This window comes from Girardinichthys multiradiatus, chromosome 21 (assembly GCF_021462225.1).
Source record: "Girardinichthys multiradiatus isolate DD_20200921_A chromosome 21, DD_fGirMul_XY1, whole genome shotgun sequence".
Taxonomy (NCBI): Eukaryota; Metazoa; Chordata; class Actinopteri; order Cyprinodontiformes; family Goodeidae; genus Girardinichthys; species Girardinichthys multiradiatus.
In genome coordinates this window covers 3,563,278-3,585,418 of record NC_061813.1, presented here as the reverse complement: position 1 = coordinate 3,585,418, position 22,141 = coordinate 3,563,278, and the positions used below count along the sequence as shown (strand labels likewise).

At 41.0% G+C, this 22,141-nt stretch overlaps 1 protein-coding gene across 6 annotated transcripts in view; it reads right to left on the bottom strand.

Moving 5' to 3' along the window:
• Nucleotides 1-2,192: 2,192 nt before the first annotated feature.
• The window catches only part of trdmt1 (tRNA aspartic acid methyltransferase 1), a 132,175-nt gene continuing 112,226 nt past the window's right edge, over nucleotides 2,193-22,141 (bottom strand). For 5 of the 6 annotated variants that reach the window (XM_047349261.1, XM_047349263.1, XM_047349265.1 and 2 more), the window contains 2 exons: nucleotides 14,703-14,832; nucleotides 2,193-3,170 (listed from right to left, as the gene is read on the bottom strand). In XM_047349261.1, coding sequence (XP_047205217.1) covers nucleotides 3,034-3,170; nucleotides 14,703-14,832 — 267 coding nt within the window. In that variant the 3' untranslated portion in view covers nucleotides 2,193-3,033. Of the gene's footprint in view, nucleotides 3,171-9,301; nucleotides 9,364-14,702; nucleotides 14,833-22,141 lie in introns of all 6 variants that reach the window. The other variant, XR_007035687.1, reaches the window with a different exon arrangement.

The following is a 22,141-nucleotide window of genomic DNA, read 5'->3' as shown; positions in this document are numbered from 1 at the left end:
CATCCTCCCCTCAATACAGTGCAGTCATCCTCTCCCCTTGGCAGTAAAGCATCCCCAAGCATGGAGATGTTTTCATCTCCATGCTTCACAGTAGGGATGGTGTTCTTGTGATTGTACTCATCCTTCTTCTTCCTCCAACCTCAGCAAGTGAAGTTTAGAACAAAAAGCTCTAATTTTGTCTGATCAGACCACATGATCTTCTCCTATTCCTCCTCTGGATTATCCAAATGGTCATTGGCACACTTCAAACGGGCTTCGACATGCGCTGGATTGCGCAGGGGACGTTCCTTGCGTGCACTGCAGGAATTTAATCCATGGCAGTGTAGTGTGTTACTAATGCTCTTCTTTGAGACTTTGGTCCCAGCTCTCTTAAATGTCAGACTAGGAGCTGCCATGTAGTTCTGGGCTGATCCGACACCTTCCTCATGATCATTGATGCCCGATGAGATGAGATCTTGCATGGAGCCCGACATTAGCAGATTGGCCGTCATCTTAAACTTCTTCCAGTTTCCTATAATTGTGCCAACAGTTGTTGCCTTTTTCACCAAGCTGCTCGGCTATTTTCATGCAGCCCATCCCAGCCTTTTGCAGGTCTACTATTTGATCCCTGATGTCCTTAAACAGCTCTCTGGTCTTGGCCATTTTGGAGAAATTGGAGTTTGTTTGAGTGAGTGTGTGGACAGGTGTCTTTTATACAGATGAGTTTAAACAGGTGCAGTTAATACAGGTAATGAGTGGAGAACAGGTGGGTTTCTTAAAGAAGAACTAACAGGCTTGTGAGAGCCGAATTCTTACTGGTTGTTAGGTGATCAAATACTTATCTCATGCAATAAAATGCTAATTAATTACTTAAAAATGCCACAATGTGATTTTCTGGATTTTTGTTTTAGATTCCGTCACTCATAGTTGATGAGTACCTTAGATAAGAATTAAAGATTTCTACATGCTTTGCAAGTGGGAAAACCTGCAAAATCGGCAATGTATCAAATACTTGTTTTCCCACTCTATATCCTGGTTTAAACTGCTCTAAAATGTTCTCCCTGACATGTCCAAAATGTTCCCTGGTCTTCATGATTCTATTTGTCCACTGATCTTATCTGTTAAACCTCCTTTTTAGAACAGCTGCACCCACTTAGGTTAAATTACATTGATGGGCTTTTTACAAATTATGTCCCTTTTCAACTCAAATTTTGGTATCTATATATTTGGAAGAGGCATGCAAATTAATAGGACACAGTTACAAATACAGACGTAAATATGCCCAGATCAAAAAACAAAATGGCGCCCCGGATGGCTGCCTCTGTAATACGCTTGCTCGTAATTTGTTTTTCTGTCTGTAGTGTATGTACTTTGCTGTTTTTCAGTTACTTTCCCCAGAGAGCAACTCCTAGGCTTCCAGGCGTCCAGCTGTTTTCAACAAACCACAGTGCAGAGCTCTTGGGGAAAAGTAGAGGAAGTGGAACCTGTTTTTATGTAACGGAAGGCTGGTGTACTGATGTCACAGTGTTACAAAAGACATGTAGCCCTTGGAGTCCATTCTTATAAACTGCAAACCTTTTTTGCAAATGACACCACTGTCATTGGTCCAGGACAGTGATGAGTCTGCAAACAGAAAGGAGGTGGATTGGGTGGTCCACTGGTCAGAACCACCTAGAGATTAACTCAACAAGACTGTGGAGATATCCCAGAACTTCCAGAGAACACTACCAAAACTCCCTCCCTTCACCATCCTCAGCAAGACTGTGTTTATTGTGGATCACTTCTGGTTCCAAGGACACCTCCCTTCTCAGGATCTAATATGGTTGTCACACAAAGACTGTTCAGAAGTAATCAATTCTACACAGCTATTATTCAGTCTGTCCTGTTCACACTGTTTGGCTTGGCTCATCCACATAACAGGACAGGTCCAGACTCCAATGAACAATCAATTTCGCAGTTTTATCAGGGTTGACCTTCCCTTCAGCCAGGACTTGTGCATGTCTATGGTCAGGAAAAAGGCAGCTTTGCAGTCCCCTGGCCACAAACCGTTTAGACTTTTGCCTTCAGGATGAAGCTACAGAGCACTACCTGTAAAAACCAGCCACCAGAGACAGTTTCCTTCCTAAGGCTGTCTCTCTGATGAAGTCAAATTCCTTGTTTGTTCTGTTTCTGGTTAGCAGAACCACCCATTTTCATTCAAAACACAATTAAAATTAGTTTCACTTGATTTTAATTACAAAAACCAGCATGAAGAGGGTTAAATATATATGCATAGCTCACTTTACAGATTTTTATTGGTTATACAAATATACAAACTGTTTATGACAAAATCAGAAATAATACATTGAGGATTTTGGTTGTAAAATGACAAATTGTGGAAAAGTTCAGGGAGCACACTTAAGTCTTTGTACATTAAATAGGATACAATCACTTACAAACAGTGTAAGCCACTGGTGTTTACTGTTCAAAAGACATAAGCAACAGTAGTCATTCTAACAAATGAAAGAATAGAGCTTAAAAGGAAGAAATGCCAAGTTGGAAGCAGATTTTTAAAACAATGATGGAGCAGCCACATACCCACTATTGCTTGTACAATGATGCAGCTCTATTTACCAGTTTATTTTATGTCTGGAAAGCCATAGCTGACCTTGTAATTATCAAACTTTAGCTATGTGGTGAGAGGATTAATGATTAACAGTAAATATTAAAGGGTTGTAAAGAAGAAAGCAAATGTTTTGCTCTCTCTTATGTTTATGATATAACAGCATGATAGCATGTCAATTTCAGTGTTTTCTGCTCACCTGTAACATCAGTTAAAGTAAAGGTATAGCAAAAAAAAGACAAAACATCTATATAACTGGAGGATATAAGCACAAAATAAGAAAAAAATAAGAGAAGCTTTATTAATGGTACTTGTATGATGCCATAACACAGTGTACTCATTAAATAAATTCTATTTCATCATGTTTGATCAACATTTATATCCATCAAATTCTGCAATTAAAGCGATTCTTCATCCACAGAAACAGAACAAAGAGCACTAATACACAGTTTCTAAGAAAAGGAGAACTGCTCTTCTCCTTCAGAATGCTTAGAAGACATCAGTTGTAGAAGTTTGGCCACCACCAAAACATTGAGACTGTTTCCCAAAACTCTATACTTCTGGATGATTGAGATGTCTTCTGGAAAAGCTGCAGGAACATTAAAAAAATTTGTCAGAATATTACAGGTAAACACTGAATATATAATGAACACATTAGCTTAATTAAGAGCTCACTGTAACTTAAAATAAAAGATAATCTTAACAAGCACTAATTAAAAAGTTAAATGACACAACTAAAAGGCACATTATTTTTTTCTCAGCAAGCTTACATTGTGTTTTTCCATCTAGCATTTAGTTTTAAATGGTTGGCACAATGAGAAATATCTGCTACTCCAATTCTACATTCAGCATGTCTGTGTAGATTCCATCAATCCATTATGACATAGTCAATTCTTGCGTGTGTTGTGCGTGACTAAGTGGTGTATATACTCCTTGTTCACGAGATGAACTTCCCACCACACATTCCCTGCTCCACTTGCTTCACTGCGTCATCAAATAGGAGGAGCTTCTATCCGTTGCTTGCTGGTTTCAACTCAACATGGAGCAAATCACATTGCTTAATTTATGGAAAAGCCGAACAACGCCGCCGGGGTCGACGTCCCAAGGTTCACCAGATTCTCCAGAGACAGAACCAGTTTGTAGAGTACCACCACCTACGTCTGGATGACGGTGACTTTCAGCAGTACTTCCATCTATCTCAGACCCAGTTTATGCACCTGCGGTCCCAACCCGGGATGTAGCTCAGCCTCCGGGACATCAACTACAGCTGCTGTATCCCCACTGCAGAACACCTGTCCATCTGTCTTCGGTGAGTAAATAAATCTCAGCTCAATAGAAAAACAGCCAAATTATACTGTCCACATCTTCTAAGTATAATAAACATTTAGCATATAGCCAAGGACCGCCAAAATACACCAGGCAAGAACTGAAATGACAACAGAATGTGGCATGGCTGAATAATTACACAAGTTTAAATAACCAAACCTAAGATCTGCGACCTAGAAATCAGGCTTGCTGACATATGCATCAAAAAATTAAATACTTCTGAATAAAATATAATTTTCTACATGAACATAGATGTACCCTGAGGAACTGCTGTGAGTTTCATACTTGTATGACCACTTTTGATGCTGAAAAGAGGGCTATAGATCCAATGCAAATTGAGAGAAAAGTTTAGATCTTTATACTCCAGCGAAATTAGCTTCGTGTCCATTGAGGGTTTCACTTTGCTCTTGCTTCGCTCTATTCGCCCTAATCATCACATCGCTAGAAACGCATCGCTTTGCTCCTGAATGTGCCTCTACATTGCGATAACATGCAAATCATTTGCTCAGGTCCTGTCACTTGCGTTCGGTCTAAACGCCCCATTAAGGGTCTCCGCTCTGCTGTGGCATCTTTATCCAAATCTTGGCGCTGCTCTCCCAGTGAATTCTGATCTTGGTCAGAGAAGTCTGGAAGCAAATTTCTATCTTTCAAAGGTTTTTAGATTCTGGTGTAGTCCTTCCTCTTCTGAATCATGTCTATAGTGTAGTGATGATCAAAGAAAAGCTGTTCATTCTGGTATAACATTTTCTTCCATACTGCACCATCTCCTTGGTTGTGTAGAGAACGAAGGTGACCACAATTGACCACAACTGGCAGAGGTTTGTATGGTCCAGGGTTAGACATCAGAGCTCTGTAAGCTGGATGTCCAGAGCAGAGTCTGGTGAGAGAGCAGTTTTTGCCACCATGTCTCAACATTCAATTTCTTCCAGTCTTTTCATAGCTTCTTGGAGTCTCATCTTGTGGTTAGTTGGCTCACTCATTTCAGCTAGTTTAATATTAATGTATTTTTTGAAACTCTCAAATTTTGTTTTTACACTTCTTGTGTAATGTCCTCCTGAAACTTGGCAAAATCAGTTTTGAACTCATCCTTGAGCAAATGATTTTATTAATGATGTTCCGAAAGCTCAAGTGGAGGTGTCTAGCCATTTTGCCCTTTACATGCTCTCTTCGCACACTGTTTTCAGACATGTCTGTGTTGTCTCTTCTACCCGGCACAACTTGTTTCACAAAATCCATTGTCTTCTTGATATTCTCCCACCTTTCAAGGAATTTATTTCACAATTTGTAAATGCCTAAATTTGTTTGTTTTTTTTTCGAGCTGTGACCGGGAACTGTAAACTTATGCTCTCTGCATCTCCCTCAATATGACTGAAAGGTAAATTTAAATAAATGGATGGCAAACAATTCAGCCTGAGCCATACTATGACACGAGGTACGATGGACATGGAAAGAAAGGCTAAAAAAAGTGTTGAGGATAATGACTCTCAATTGAACTTAATCTAATTTGGTAGATGCTTTATAATTAATCATTCCCAAATGATAATTTTTTTTAAATCAAATAATATTTCACATGATAAGTAAAGTTTTTCCATTCCAATAAATTGTGGTCAATGAATGAATCAACAAATAAATTAATCCACACCCGGAGTCTTTTTTTTATAAACCCTTTTATTTACCGAAGGAATCCTCATTTGTTCTGCTCTGTGTTTACATCCCACCACAAGCCTGCACATCAGAGGCTGAAAAACAGCTTGCTGAACTTATATCAGATGTGGAGAAAAAACACCCAGACTCTTTCATCATTGTTCTTTGGGATTTTAACTGTGCAAATCTCACCAGTGAGCTAACAAAATACAGACAGCATCTTAAGTGTGTAACCAGGGACACAAACACAATGGACCACTGACAGTCTTGAAAAAAAGCTTACGTTCAATTCCCCTTGCAGCTTTAGGACTCTCCAATCACTGTCTGCTTCACCTCATCACAATCTATAGGCAGCAATTGAAAACCCCTAAGCTTGTAGATAGGACAGTTGAGTGGACTGATGAGTCAAAGCCATTGTTACAGGGTGTGTATTTGAAACTACAGCCATTAACCTAAAATAGCTAAATGACAATGTCATCGTACATCACATTTTGTGAGAACATGTGTATGCAGACCAAGACCTTTAGCACGTACAGAAACAATATGTCACGGTGCACTTCTCATCTGAGGAAGCTGTATTGGTCCAAGGAAGAGGCTTACAGCAGTGGGGACCTGGCCCAGTATAAACAGGCTAGAGAAAAGTCAGAAGCGTGACATTAGAGACACCAGCGACCGGGATCTATTCACTTGTTTGCCAGGGGCAAAATCCTACCTGAAAATGCTGGCTAAGGATAAGTATAAATACAGTAAAACAGTAATGACACCCGTTTACGCCAATCGGAGGTCACCAAAATTAGTGTTGCTTCAGTGTGTAAGGTTGCCAAAACAATATTGGACTCTGTAATTTTCTCTGGTCCCCTCCCTGATCTGACCAGTGACGACATGTTTAGCAACATGTTGTTATTCAACCACTGGCTGGGTAGGTGGTGTCTCAAAAAACAATGTGGGCTACATAGATAATTGGCGAACACTTAGGGGAAAACATGTTCTGATCCAGAGAGATGGCATCTATACCACTTTGGATAGATCCAAAAGGAGCAAACCATGAAAATCTCAGAAAAATAAACTGAAAAGAAAAATAAAACAATTAAATGTGGGTTACTGTACATAAGATCTCTCTCTTCGGACTTTGTAGTTAATGACTTCATTTGTCACAATCAGATTAATTTATTTTGTCTCAAAAACCTGGCTGCAACAAGAGGATTATGCTAGTATAAAATAGTAACCTTCTAATTATTTTCATTTTCATATACCTCAAAATACTGGGCGAGCAGGAGAGCAACCATCTTTCAGTCCAGTTTATTGATAAGTCCCAGACCAATTATTAGTTACAACTCTTAAATATTTAATCCTTAGTTTTCCTCAGCCAAATTGCAAAGCACTACAACCACTTTTGGACCAACGATCTGGCCCTTATTTTCCATTTTTAGATAAGTTCTCAGACTTCTTATCCAATTTAATGTTGAATACAGATGGGATCATTATAGTGGGTGATTTTAACATTCACGTTGACACTAAAAGTAATAGCCTTCTTAGACTCAATTGGCTTTGCTCAAAATCTTCGCAAAATTGGACCTTGTGCTGACATATGGCATTAAGTGTGTTGGGACCAGTAAGAACGTTTCTGGAATTTTCAAAATAAATCGCATTCACCTACTTCCAGCACAGCCAGGAACAGGAGTAACAAAGGACTTCCTGTGACGTCAATGTTTGAATAAAAACTCAGCGCACCAACAAACTGACCACTTTAAACAAACCCAGCGGAACTGGACAGAGGGACACAGCGCGCTAATGTCTCTTTGCTGGCAAATAGACATAACTCTTCAAACTGGATCCAAGGCGATCATATGCACGAAGTTAAGTAGGAATGAATTGCTGTTTTTGTTTCTGGTATTCATTCATTCATGAACGGGGTAATTAAGGTGCAAGTGTAGCTGGACTTTTCTTTCTGAGGTCTACAGTTCCCATCAGAGAACCTGTCTCTACATAGAGGGTGACACGGGAGTGGATTTTCTCTCCTGTCCCATCCCGCTCCCACAGAAAAATGTCTTGTCCCATCCCAATCCCAGGCCAGTATAACGAAAAAAATCCTGTCCTGTCCCACTCCTGGTAAATTGACTCCCACTCCCATCCCGCTCCCATTTAGAATGACTCCCACTCCTGTGCCACTCCCATTTTTGTTTTCTTCATTTAATCTTTTGGTAATTTCTTTGTTTGAAGAACCAGTTAGGTCCCTGTTTTTAGCTGTAGTAAAGGCCAGTTAAAGTAAAAAGAATAATAATGAAGAAATAATAAAATATCAAACAAGGAAACAGACCATGCCTATCTTAGCTGAATAAACAAAATGTACATAGTTGTATTTTTCTAATTTATTAAGTGATTGTTTCCTTTGAACAATGACATTACTTTTATGTTTCAAGTTGCTGAAACGAAAGAAAAATGTACCTAGCAAGAGAAATGTACTTGGTGAACAAAAGTGCAAAAAGGCATTACCTTCACAATTTAGAAACTGTACCTCAATGGTTCACAGCCCTGGTCCTCAGGGACCCCTTCCCTGCAAGTTTTAGATGTGTGTCTGCTCCAGCACACCTGATTCAAATTCTGACATGACCTCCTATACAGGCATCAAGAATGGAGGGTCAAACTGGACAACATTAATACAATAAAATCATCATTAAATAAATAAATGTTGTGAATGTCCCATAAGTGAAGCAAATGTAACATGAAAGAAATGTAACATTAAATGTGCCATTAAATTAAAGGTACCATTTATTTATTTAATACATCATTAGAAACAATAAATGTACCATTATATCATGAAATGGACTATTATGCAATTAAATGTGCCACTGAATAATTAAGTATAATTTTAAAGCCGGCATGACGTAATTAGTGGTACACTAATATTTAATGGTGTATTAAATAAATTGTACATTTAATGGTACATTCAATTGTTTTCTATTTCACAACATATTTATTTAATATCTTCCTTTGATGAAGCCTTTCTACGGAGTCCGCAAGGGGACATGGGGATTTTTTTCTCTTTTGCGTTCCCACGCAATACTTTTTGCGTTCTCACGCAATAGTCTTTGCGTTATCTCGCAATACCTTGTGGGATAGTTTCCAAACCAGATAACTGCAAAAATGAAACACTTCACCCGTTTTGAGATTTATCGAGTTTTATTTTGAAATCGGCCTTAAATAAAATTATCTTCAAATCAGACTAAAACACGACAGTTCCAGACTGAACAATAAGGTCTGCAGAGAGGATCATCAGGGCTGACCTTCCCTCCATCCAGGACTTGTACAGGTCCAAGGTCAGGAATAGGGCCGCTAACATCGATACTACCAAGTGGTCAGAAACACCAAGATCATAGACTTCCAAGTTGTTGATGGAAGCTTTGTCAGTGATGACCTGTCTAATATGTGGCACCTAGTTGCTAAGCCGCCTCGTCAAAGAAACAGTAAGCAGAAACGCTTATCGAAATGTAGGAGGCAAAGGCACAAATTGTCATAAGTGCCCAGCTAATCCGTCAGAATTCCCTCAACAATCTAAAACAACATGCGAGGAGGAGAAGTGGCAAACTCCTCCTTAATGTAAACTGATTTAGAGCCAACCGTTTGCAAACAGAGAGATGTCAAATATTGCCAAGCTGATACACATGCTTTAATGCAGCAAAACAGCAGCAAATAGCTTTTTGATTACCCCATCCAAAAATCCATCCATCCATTCAAATCTCTAAGACTTACCAGTTGGCCTATCTCATTTTAGGGGGCGCTGTAGAGTTGTTTGGCCAGCCCATTTTTGATTCCTTGAAAATCAAAAAAGTTTCATCAAGGGACAATTTTGTGCAAAGTTTGGTGAGTTTGTGTTGCGTAAAAGAGCAGGAGAATAATAATAATAAATCCTGCAATTACAATAGCCTTCGCCGCACTCTCACTGCTCAGGTCTAAATATTCAAAATTAGTGTACATACAGTTTCTTTATCTTTATTTGCTCTAAAGTTGTTATATTGATACTAAATGTCTGTAGGCTGTGCTTTTGAAATGGAAGTCAAATTCCTTGTTTGTGCACACAATTTTGACAAATGAAACTGATTCTGATTCTTCTGATTCAGATAGACCTAAAATCTGTATTATGGTGATGTACAACTTGTCTTGATCTTGATTTAGTCTAAGCTGGAATGTTGTATTCTTTGTGGCATGCAATGGTTCATCCAACCATACAGATCCAGATGCATTTAAATTCAAGATGTCCTATGACTAGCAAGTCAATGGGCAGAAAATTGTGCAATCAGAAACTACATTTGAATTGCTCAGACTGAATCTGTATTCACGTCAGTTGATAGTGAATGCATTGGTTTGAAAATTTTGTACTCGTACTGGTACTCGTACTCGTCGTCTTCCGCTTTATCCGGGACCGGGTTGCGGGGGCAGCAGACTCAGCAGAGACACCCAGATGTCCCTCTGCCCAGACACCTCCTCCAGCTTTTCCAGTGGGAGCCCAAGGTGCTCCAAGGTCAGCCGAGAGACATAGTCCCTCCAGCGTGTCCTGGGCCGTCCCCTGGGCCTCCTCCCGGCAGGACGTGCCTGGAACACCTCCCGAGGAAGGCGTCCAGGAGGCATCCGGTATAGATGCCTGAGCCACCTCAACTGGCTCCTCTTGATGTGGAGGAGCAACGGCTCTACTCCGAGACCCTCCCGGATGGCCAAGCTCCTCACCCTATCTCTAAGGGAGTGCCCGGCCACCCTACGGAGGAAGCTCATTTCAGCCGCTTGTATCCGGGATCTCGTTCTTCGGTCATGACCCAAAGTTCATGGCCATAGTTGAGAGTAGGAACGTAGACCGACTGATAAGTCATCACTAAATTAAAACGGAATGGAACGCTTTAAAACTGAATTTGGGGTCTAACCATTAAGTGTATCACTAAAGACTGATAATTGAAATAGGTCATCCTGTTTAGTATGTGTTTTCCTATGTGTGTCCTAAATCAGCCTGTTGTCCATGAAATTTCCAATTCAGACTAGATCTACTTTTGCCAGGTCAGCATGCCACATTTAGAGACACCTGAAATGCAGGGCCTTCCTCTGATATGATTGTTTCCCCAAGAGAGGAATCGTCTCTTCTCTCCAGGGCTTCACATCATACAGACCTCCTGTAGATATCTGATGCTCAAGGACTGTTTTATCTCCATGTCTCCTCTATATTTTTAATTACATTCTCAGCCTATGAAAGAACTATAAAAGGTTTGTAAGTTCCTGTCTACAGCAGAGCAGACTGAAGACTGGTTTGATGGTATCCTCTATCTGTTCTCAATTCTTGCAAAGAATTAATTAAAGTGCCACTTTGATTTTCACCGATCTTGTTAACTGAATTTATTGAGGTGCATTTTTTTTTTTTTTTCCATTTGCAAGACACATAAGTAATATGGGTTAAAAAAAGAAAAAGCAGATTTTAAATGAGTTTTTTGTTTTAACAGAAACCAGAGTTCACAAGTTAAGGTAGTTTCAGGTATCTTCACTGGTCTCCCATAGGGGAAATTTGTGTTGAGCAAAGGAAAGCGCTACAACACAATACATAAATATGACAAAACAAGCAACACTTGCAATAATAAATAGATGTAAAACAGATAATAGCAAAAATCTTTAAACACATGCTATCATATAACTTCATTTCTGTCCTTATACCAACTATTCATTTAATATTTTAAATGAAAGAGGACTTAACGAATGTTTAATGTGATCATTTTGCATTCTCGCAGACTTCAATGAAACATAATCAAAGCACCGAATAGGTTTTGTTAAAACAGCTCTTGTAAATTAGATGGGATCAGAGTATCAATAATCTTATTTGCCATCTTCTCTACATTGTCAATAACCTGTTTGATAATGTATGGCCATTGATCATCAAATGATCTAAGGTCCATCATTATCAAACATTTCTACAGTTAGTGGTGCCTATCTCCAGCAGTAATTGGGTGAAAGTTGGGGTACACCCTGGACAGCTTACCAGTCCATCACAGGGCAACACAGAGACAAATGACAAACAACCATGTATGCACACACTCATATCTGAGGTAAATTCAAATAGACCAGTGAACCTAACAGTCTGTGGACTGTGGGAGTAGGCTGGAGTACCCAGAAAAACCACACATGCATGGGGAGAACCTGCAAACTTCATGCAGAAAGACTGAACCCAGGACCTTGTTGTTTCAAGGAAACAGGGCTAGCAACTGCCCCACTGTGCAGGCATAAATTTAATCCAGGTGAGTTGAATTGAGTTCACAAAGCAGAAATGCTGTATGAAAGTAAAGACAGGGAAATTAAACCTTATTGTGATTCATAGGCTACGTCTTAATACTCAAATCAGATTTTTTCAGGAATCTGTTTTTTTTGTGTGGTCATTCCCATTACTTTGAAAATGTTGCCTATATCTGACTTCAGTGTGAACTATTTGCAGTCTTGTACAATATCTGCGTGAAGGTTCTAAATTTACGGTTTCTGGCAGAGGTGAGGGTGTCAAAGTGGACTGAGTTTTTTGACACCAGCTCGACCCCAAGAGGCTGTTGGCGGTCCCTATACAAACCCCCTATTGAGAAACGGGTGGGTGACCTCCAATGGAGGATTGTGCATGGGGCCATAGCTACAAACAGGTATCTGGCACACCTTAATCCTGACATTAGTGTTGCCTGTCCTTATTGTTTGCAGGAGGAAACTTTGTATCATATTTTTGTTGAATGTTCAAGATTGAATCCTCTTTTTGTTCTCTTGAATAATTTGTTTGGTGGGTTTGGTGTACAGTTTTCTAACTGTATTTTTATTTATGGTCCACAGTATTGTGCGAGAAAGAAAGCTATTTACATACTTTTAAATTTTATCTCTGGGATGGCAAAATTAGCAATATGGATATCAAGAAAGAACAAAATTAATGGACATCAAACGGAAGACGTTTGTGTTTTATTTAAGCGACTAGTAGTTGCTCGTGTTCGTGTGGAATTTGAATTTTTTAAGTTGACAAAGAACATAGCTGTCTTTGTAAATAAGTGGGGTATTAATGTTTTGTGTTCAGTGGATGATGCATCTTTAGTTTTTGCTTTTTTTATTTAGAATGTTTTTTTGTTTTATGGATTATTATTTTGTGTTTTTTTATTGATGGTTAGAGTGTGAAATACAGTGTGAAATAAAGGTATTTTTAAACTCAAAAACTCTTTCTTTCTTTCTTTCTTTCTAGGTGAAACGACTAAAGGAGCTACATCCATTAACATTTACTTTTCCTTCCCATAGAAAGGACTCCTGGATCAGTGCTTCTGTGTTCTTTTTGTGTCTCTGCTCTGTTCTCTCAAACCCCCAGTCGGTCGTGGCAGATGGCCGCTCACACTGAGCCTGGTTCTGCTGGAGGTTTCTTCCTGTTAAAAGGGAGTTTTTGTCTCCACTGTTGCTACATGCATGCTCAGTATGAAGGATTGCTTCAAAGACAACGCCAGTGACTGTCCACTGTCGCTACATGCTCATCCGGGAGGAGTGAATGCTACAAGTCTTTGACTCGATGCAATCTGATGGGTTTCCTTAGATAGAAAAACCTTTTATCCAATTTGAATAAATAACTGAATCTGACTGCACTGTTTAATGGTTACGATTAATTGGAATGTATGTACCTGACTTTTGTGAAGTGCCTTAAGACATGTGTTGTGAATTGGCACTATATAAATAAACTGAATTGTATTATACAATGCATTTATAGTGCATTTTTACAAATATATAAATAATGTTTATATGGTCCGTATTGTGTCATTGCGCCGCACTCATAGCTTCTATTGTCTGTGGCTTTGACCCACCCAAGGGTGACGTTGCAGTTCGTACAGAAGTTAAGGTAATCTTTATTGTCCACATATGTTGAAATGTGTCTTTGGCTTCACATGGCAGTTAAAAGAAAACATAAAAACTAGGCACAATAGAAACATTTACACTGAATCACAAAGCACACCAAGATCATAAAACACACAATGGGCACAAAAATAGTCAATAGTTGAGCAACATTATTGCAATTGGTATGAATGAGTTCTTATAGATGTTCTTGGTTGCTCTTACTGCTCCAATTCTCTTTACAGAGGGGAGCTTAACAATTTCTCCAATTAGGGCATAACTTGGGTCATACACAATTTGTTGGGATTTTGTTTTGTGTTTTGTAAAAATCAATCAGCATCCTTTGCTTAGTGCCAACGATCTTGTTGGCCATGCTGACGACTCAGGACAGTCTCTTTTTATCCTTCACTCCCAAATGTCCGTACCAGGTGGACAAGTTAAAACACTTTCAATAAGATTTACCAAAATGCATGTGCTGACATTGTACATACTCAATTTCTTAATTAAGCACATACACTGCAGTTTAAAAAAAAATGTAATCCACATTGGCTAAAAAGCATAAAGTGCTATCAATAAAGGTTCCAAGTTATTTCACTAGTTCAACAGGATGATCATTAAATGAAAACCAGACAGAAATGCTGACAGACCACCACTAGTTTTTTTAGTCTTGCTTTCATCAATTAACAAATTACTGGTCTTACACCTTACACAGTTCATCAATATGGTTCAAATCTGCAGAATATTTTCCAGAATCATTTGACCGACAAGCACCATGCCATCTGCATACTTATATACAGATGGCAATTTGCGTTCATAAGTTCAATCTCAGCAGTGCCTAAATTGAACCAGTGTTTGCGCTTTTGAACCTCTTTTCATCGTTGGAAACAAATGTCTCCGGTTCAAAATCACATTTGGGAACTGGATCAGACTCCGTTCCGCATTGGTGGAAAAGAGGTAACAGTATCTCAGGGACCTGCTTAGGGACTACATTTTTTGTAATGGTCAGTTTGAAATCCCTGTGATCTTGAGACTACATGCTGATTTTATTTAAGTACAATGTAATCTCACGAGAATTGCATCTAGATAAATGAATTTGTGCTGTTTTTTCAGCTGCACTTACATGTACATTGATAAAAATTATAGCATATCTCAAATTTGTCTTTTATGTGCTTTAAATGATCAAAATCTCTGAAAAATTGAGAGCAGAAGAGTCATGTCAAATGGAAGCCATCACATTCTAACATAAGCAAATTATCTCAAAATGAAAATCCTGGTGTTTTTTACTTACAGAAACTCTCAGGGAAGCCCATCAGGTTGGCTACTTCTCTAGGCGTAAAATAACGTAGTTTTAATTTTAAACGTTTCTGGAGCTTCTCCTCTTCAGACAAGTGATCCGGATTGGTAAACACACTACTACCCTGTAGAGCACACAAAGAGACAAATATCAGTTTAATGACATAGCTGCTGGAGCACACTGCCCACGCTCAGAGCTTTAATCATTATCAAAATGCATGAGATATGTCTTAGGAAAATTGCATTAATTTATCAAGAAGCCACCCTATCTACACTGTACCAGCTAGTTTGTTCAATGATATTGTTTATTAAAATGCATGAATGTCTTTATCCAGTCCACTTTGGCAAGATGCATGCATTTGAGCATTTGTACCTTGTACAATAATTAAATGAAAAGTTGTCCTTTTAACAAAAGCATACCTCCTGCTACATTATAAAAGCTCTCTCTGTAAATAACATCTACGTCATTAACTGGAACTGCTAAAAACATGTTAGAAGCACAAATTATCAATGAGGCATATCAAAAAAGAGAAAAAGTAAACAAAAGTCAGGCAAGAACCATAGCAAAAGTCTCGCTTTGTGAAGATCCAGAGAAGAGCAAGATGTGCATTACCTGAATACTTTTTAATGCTGTTTGTGGTGAGCCAGATTGTCCTGAAGAAATTAATGGAAACATTATATGTGTCTTAGGTTAAATGGAGTTAAAACATTACTGCCACTTTCTTAAACCCAGTTATCTGAATGTTGAAGGAGAAAAGAATCTATAGACGTTTCTGGGGGTTGTTGTCAACAAAACTTTATCCTGAACATGATTAATGGTGAGTAGGTTTTAAAACACAATTACAATACTATTGCAGACCATGTAATACTGTTGAAATGTATTACAATTTTTAGGTCATATATCAGAACTTGTACATTTACAGGGGTTCACTTACATATGAAACACATGTTTTTTTTTAACAAATACATCAGACTACCTGACATGTAGATTTAATAGCTTTACAAAAAATTGTATTATCTGTGGACCTGCTCAGAACTGTGTGGCCGGTTCATGAATACTCCACCGTGCTTCATGGACTTACTTTGCACACTCTCACGCACACACACACACACACACACACACACACACACACACACACACACACACACACACACACACACACACACACACACACACACACACACACACACACAACCCTGACATACAGCCTTCACCGTATCTCTGCAATATGTTGTCTCGTATATGTGTTGTTTATATGTGCTGAGGTTTTTCTTAATATCTCAAACTGTATCCCGCTAAGGATAAAATGTGAAATAAGGTTTTTTTCCCCCCCCTCGTCTTACCTAATTTGGTCTTTCTTCTTATCCTCTTTTTACCTAAATGTGGCTCATAGATTTTTAGATTTCTTAGAAGGATTGTATTACAACTATCTCATACCAGTAAAAGCCACTTCTCTGCTACATCTGCTATACTTTCTCCCCAATCGAGCTCCTGCTGAATATTGTAGTCAGACATGTACGGCCGACCAAGTTCTTGGCCTATTAGTGAACAGCAATCTGTTCATGTCACATGTTCATGAGCTTCAAGAGGTAGTCACCTGAAATGGTTTTCACTTCATAGGTGTGCCCTGTCAGGTTTAATAAGTGGGATTTCAAGCCTTATAAATGGGGTTGGGACCATCAGTTGTGTTGTGCAGGAGGTGGAAACAGTACACAGCTGATAGTCCTACTGAATATATGGGGGGGTGCTGACGTTTGCTACTACTGTGAGGAGCAGGGTCATTGGAGCCGAGACTGTCTGTACAACCTTGAGGCATATGGGCGTGGGTATGGACCCAGAGGAGGCCCAGGTCGACGCCCGTATCGAGGACGGGGTGGTCCACCACGTGGAGGTCAACAGCAGCAACCTTCACTTCAGCTGCCAGCCTGGGATGAACCCAGCTTTGGGCCAGACCACTACTGAGGGCCCCCACAGAACCCCCCGGACAGAGGGACTGAGGACACCTTACTGTCCTTGACAGTGTATGGACAAACTCTTCCTTTTTTGGTGGACACTGGGGCCACATGCTCAACTATTCAACGAGCCCCTCCTACCACCCTCTCCACAAGGACTACCACTGTAATGGGGTTTTCTGGGGCTAAACAGGTCCTACCTTACACCAGACCCCTAAAAACCGAGATAGGGGGACAGACTTTGAACCACAGCTATTTGGTGTCAGCGGACACCCCTGTCAACTTACTGGGCAGAGACATGTTGATTAAAATGGGTGCCACCATTTTATGTGGACCTGATGGACTGTCTGTGCATCTGCCCAATGGAACTCAACTAGCCTGTGGCAACAATTCCCGCCTCTCTCATGGACAGTATCTCATACAACCCCTGGCTGACCCTATGGCTGACATATATTGGGCCCTCCTGCATCCAGAAACCACAGCGGGCGGAGGCATCCTCTCGTCCTTCCTTCGGTGGAAATCCTGGATCTCGACCCTGGCGCCCTACGTCTCTCCCCCTGACCCGCCACATGTCACCCTCTTCTATGACAGGAATAACTGTGAGTGTTATCAGGAAAGCTTTGCTGAGGAGCTGGAGGGGACTTCCTGGGAGATTGCCACCGCAGACATTTATGTAGCCCCTGAAGGTGTCGTAGCCTCCGTGCAGCTGTCTACAGAACAGGATAACTGGTTTAAAATGTGGTCTGATGGTGTACCCCATGTTTCACTAGCGCTCCACCCTGCTCACGAAACCCGCGAGCTGGGAGGAGTGTTAAAACGCTCCCTAGCTCTCACTGACTGGCATTCTTCATCCACACCCAATCTATCTTATTCCCCCTCATGTAACACCTACCGCATTACTAACATGTCCACAGATATTGGCACCTTGGAACATGTGCAACTTCAAAGACATCATGGGAGAGAAAAAACAGATCATCCAATGGCTGCAGCTGTAGTTCAGAGCATGCCATCTTCACTTTGGGCTGAGGGCCCCACGGACGTGGGACTCATTCAGTGTTCTCCCATCACTTTCCAGCTTAACACTGACCGACCCATTTGGAAATCCCAGTACCCTCACAAACCAGCAGCCGACAGTGGAATTTCTGACACCATAGAAGGGCTGTGGAACGCTGGGGTGCTGGAACCAGCTGACGGCTCTTCTTGGAACACACCCATCTTACCAGTAGAAAAGAAGGGCACTGGGAAATGGAGAATGGCCCACAACTTGAGAGCTGTAAATGCAGCACTTTCCACTCCTACAGTTCCAGTGCCTAATCCTTATGTTGCTCTTACCAATCTAAACGCCGAACATGCATGGTTCACCTGCATCGATCTGGCCAACGCTTTCTTCTGCCTGCCTCTAGCTGAGGAGTGCAGAGATATTTTTGCATTCACATATAAGTCAAACAGGTACTGCTACACTCGTTTGCCGCAGGGTTTTGCTCTGTCACCCGGGATATTTAATCAGGTCCTTAAGGAATCCCTCCAAGACTGTCCCCTCCCACTGAACACCACATTGATTCAATATGTGGATGACATTCTTTTGGCGACACCAACTGTTTCTGAATGCTTGGAGGCCACGGCTGTGGTGCTCTCACACCTAGCAAAAGCTGGGTACAAGGTCAGCAAAGCCAAACTACAAATTTGCCGGAAACAGGTGGATTTCTTGGGCAGGGTAATCTCTCAGCCCGGGACAGGAATGTCCCCTTCACATCAATCTGCTGTCCTTTCTCATCCAAAACCGGTACGGGTGAAGGACATGCTTTCCTTCTTGGGACTCACCGGATACAGCAGGTCATTTATTCCAGGATACACTGACCTAACTGCCCCACTCCGCGACTTAGTGAGGAAACAGGGCATGCGCCATTTGACAGCACCTCTAGAATGGACAACAGAAGCAGAGGAAGCAGATCAGTGGTCCCACCAATAGGGGCAGAATAATCCCCTGGTGAGACCACTTAGCTCCAGGTCAGTCTACACCTGTGAGTGAAGACCAGGACATCACACAGAAGAGGCGGATGTGATTGAGCTTTCCTCTCTTTCACTGGTGGTCGTAGCTGCTGTCCCACCGAAGAACTGAACTGAACACTCTGAACTTTTCAAAAAAAAAAAAAAAGAGGTATTTTGTGTTTCACCATATTGTTAATCCTTATCTTCCTTTGCAGGTACCTTTGAAAAGAATGGGAGGTAAAAATCTAGGACCCAGGCACCTTAAGGGTTGGGTCACGGGAGGTATAGGTGTTTTATCATTTTTCATTGTCACATTGATTCTAGGTTTGTATTGTGAACTTCCATTCCAGACATGCTCTGACAGCCGCCAAACTGAGCAAATGTTCAAACGCGCAACCAATAAGGGAAAAGCGGACCGGTGCCTGGCTAAATACAAGGGGATAGAGCTCAATTATATTTGTGGGGCCACCACCACCTTTTCTTTTGACCTGTGTCTGGTAGTGAATTGCGGGAATGGCGGAACCGGGTGGGAAGGTTATGCCATTTATTTATGCATGGACGAAAGATGGTCTAAGTACTGTAAACAATGGAGGGACTCCTGGCCCATACCCCTACCATGTGGCTCTTGGAGCGGGGTGACTAGTTGGACGGGCTCTGGATGGACTCCTGATAAAAAGGCAGTACCCGGTAATTTGACAAATATCAGCATCCAGCGCGGCACGCTAGGTGGAGCCATTACCAACGGACGTAACCCCCTTATGCTCTCCATGTACATTAACTGCACTCAATCCTCTGTAGAGTATTTTACTTTTGCAGTATGGCAGTCAGGAACAGACACATGGGGACCAATAAAAATTTATTTTCGAACACCGTCTGTGCACTAAGACAACACAATTATCGTCCCACCGACATTCAGGCCAAAAAATAAACCCCAGGTGATGGAACTTGATTACTCCAAATTGAAACCTATAGACGTAATCCAAATGGCCACAGGATATACTGAAGATAACCTTTGGCTTCAGTGGATAACACAAACAGCAAAAGAACAAAGTAAAGCTGAGTGTGTGGCCTGTGCCTCGGCCCGACCCCATCTTACCACAGATCCCGCCCCTCTGTATCCAGAGGACACGTGGGGTTACAATTGTATGATAAAACTAACTAAGCAGGCCACACCAGCTAACTGCGCCACACTAGCCAGCATTTTTCCTCCCATTCCCAATAACACCAAAACAGGACCATTTACCCCTCAAAAAGGGAATGGTACTTATACTTGTTTTAATTTTACTGCTCAGAACCCTAAAATCAATGTGGGACAGATCCCCTTAGATTGGTGTAATAGGACCGCTTCAGGCGCGGGCATTGGACGTTGGGCAAGATCAGGACTCTACTATTATTGCAGAGACCATAGACTGCTCACTAATATCCCACAAGAGACTGTAGGATTGTGTGCCATGGTTAGGCTACAGGCACCACTGGTCCTAATAGGACCTAATATAACATCTGCCACGACCATTCATGATAAGACCAGGACGTTAACACGTAGAAGAAGAAGGCACGTCATGAAATGGAGCGCAGGAACCTTTGACCTGAGTCAAGGCTCCCCCACTTACATTGATGCCATAGGAGTACCTCGGGGAGTGCCCAATGAATATAAAATCGCGGATCAAATCTCAGCAAGTTTTGAAAATATCCCAAAAATTGCAGCCTTTTTTCCGGTGACCCCAAATAAAAACGTAGACCGCATCAACTACATCCAATGTTTTACGTCTAGCTAACCTAACCAGGGATGCAGTAGAAGGCCTGTGTGAACAATTGGCACCAACCTCCCTCATGGCTGTGCAAAACTGAATGGCATTAGATATGTTGTTAGCAGAAAAAGGGGGCGTCTGTTCGATGTTTGGGGATATGTGTTGCACTTTTATTCCCAACAACACTGCACCTGATGGTTCCGTCTCAAAAGCTCTAGAAGGGTTAAAAACACTTTCCGCAACCATGCATGAGCACTCAGGAATAGACAATCCGTTAGAAGACTGGATGACGGGCATGTTTGGACACTGGAAAGGGTTGATTATGTCATTGTTTATATCCATTGCTGTTTTTGTAGCTATTTTGGTAACCTGTGGATGTTGCTGTGTACCATGTATAAGATCTTTGATTGTTCGCTTTATTACTAAAACCATTGAAGGGAAAACCGCACCTCTTCCTTCCCATATGATGCCTTTGCTTGCGGTTGATGCTGACGAGGAGGAGGACGAAGATTAACCCGTAAGACTAATTGACAGGGCGTCTGATATGTATTACTGTCTAGGGAGCAGAAGGAAGGTAGAATATTACATTGGCATATTTGGACAGACTATGGAATAAAGCACGGATAGACACCCTCCAGTTAGAGGGGTCAATACTCCCTGTCAAGACATAGAAGGTTGTAAGCATCCTTGGGACTACAAAGGCCGGACAGGCAATGGTCCCTGGGCACATGGCATGGCATTGGAGGCAGGGTCAAAAAGCATGATGACAAACATTTCCTTCTGCTCCACAGATTGTAATGACTGTTCAAATCTTTTATGAAGCATCTTCAAGTAGTGGTGAAGTCTTAGGAGACTTCAAAAGGGGGTAATTGTGGAAATATATTATGTGTGTGCATTATTATTATGTTCATAACCAGTGTGGGAAATAAAATGTATAACCTGTGTTAGTATAAGACATTGTGTGGCCTGCAGAATTGTTATTGCACAAACTTGGCCTTGAGTGTGATGAAGCAGAAAAATACTGAGAACTGTAGGGATGTGAAAAGATTAACTGGCAGAGTACTCCCTTGTCATATCAGTAGAAAACAGGGTGCAGGTGCAGGACAATAACTGTCTAAATATGGTAAGCCGGAAAAGTGTGTACGTGACTACATGTGAGAAAAAACTGTAAACAGGGCACTGCCCATTTTCATGTGTGTTTTAATAAAAGCAATGAGCCCAGTGAGAAGCTCAGAAGTCGTCTCGGTGTGTGGTCAGATCACATGAGAGCTTCCCCTGGGTCCAGGTACTTTGAATGACATACAGCTGTCTCCGTGTGATTTATTCTAATGTGTTGTGAATTCCTCCAGGTTACGGTGAATAAACGAATGCGCAGAAGGCCCCTTTAAAGAGGTACTTCAACACCAACCTCCCTGGACGTGGCCGCAGGAGGAAAATTTATGAAAAAACAAAGAGACGAATAATACGAATGGTAACAAATGACCCCAGAAAAACGTCTAAAGAGATTAAAGGTGAACTTCAAGCTCAAGGAACATCAGTGTCAGATCGCACCATCCGACGTGGTTTGAGTGGACTTAATGGGAGACGACCAAGGAGAACAGCATTGTTGAAAAAAAATCATAAAAAAGCCAGACTGGAATTTGCCAAACTACATGTTGACAAGCCACAAAGCTTCTGGGAGAATGTCCTATGGACAAATGAGACAAAAACTTAACTTTTTGGCAAGGCACATCAGCTCTATGTT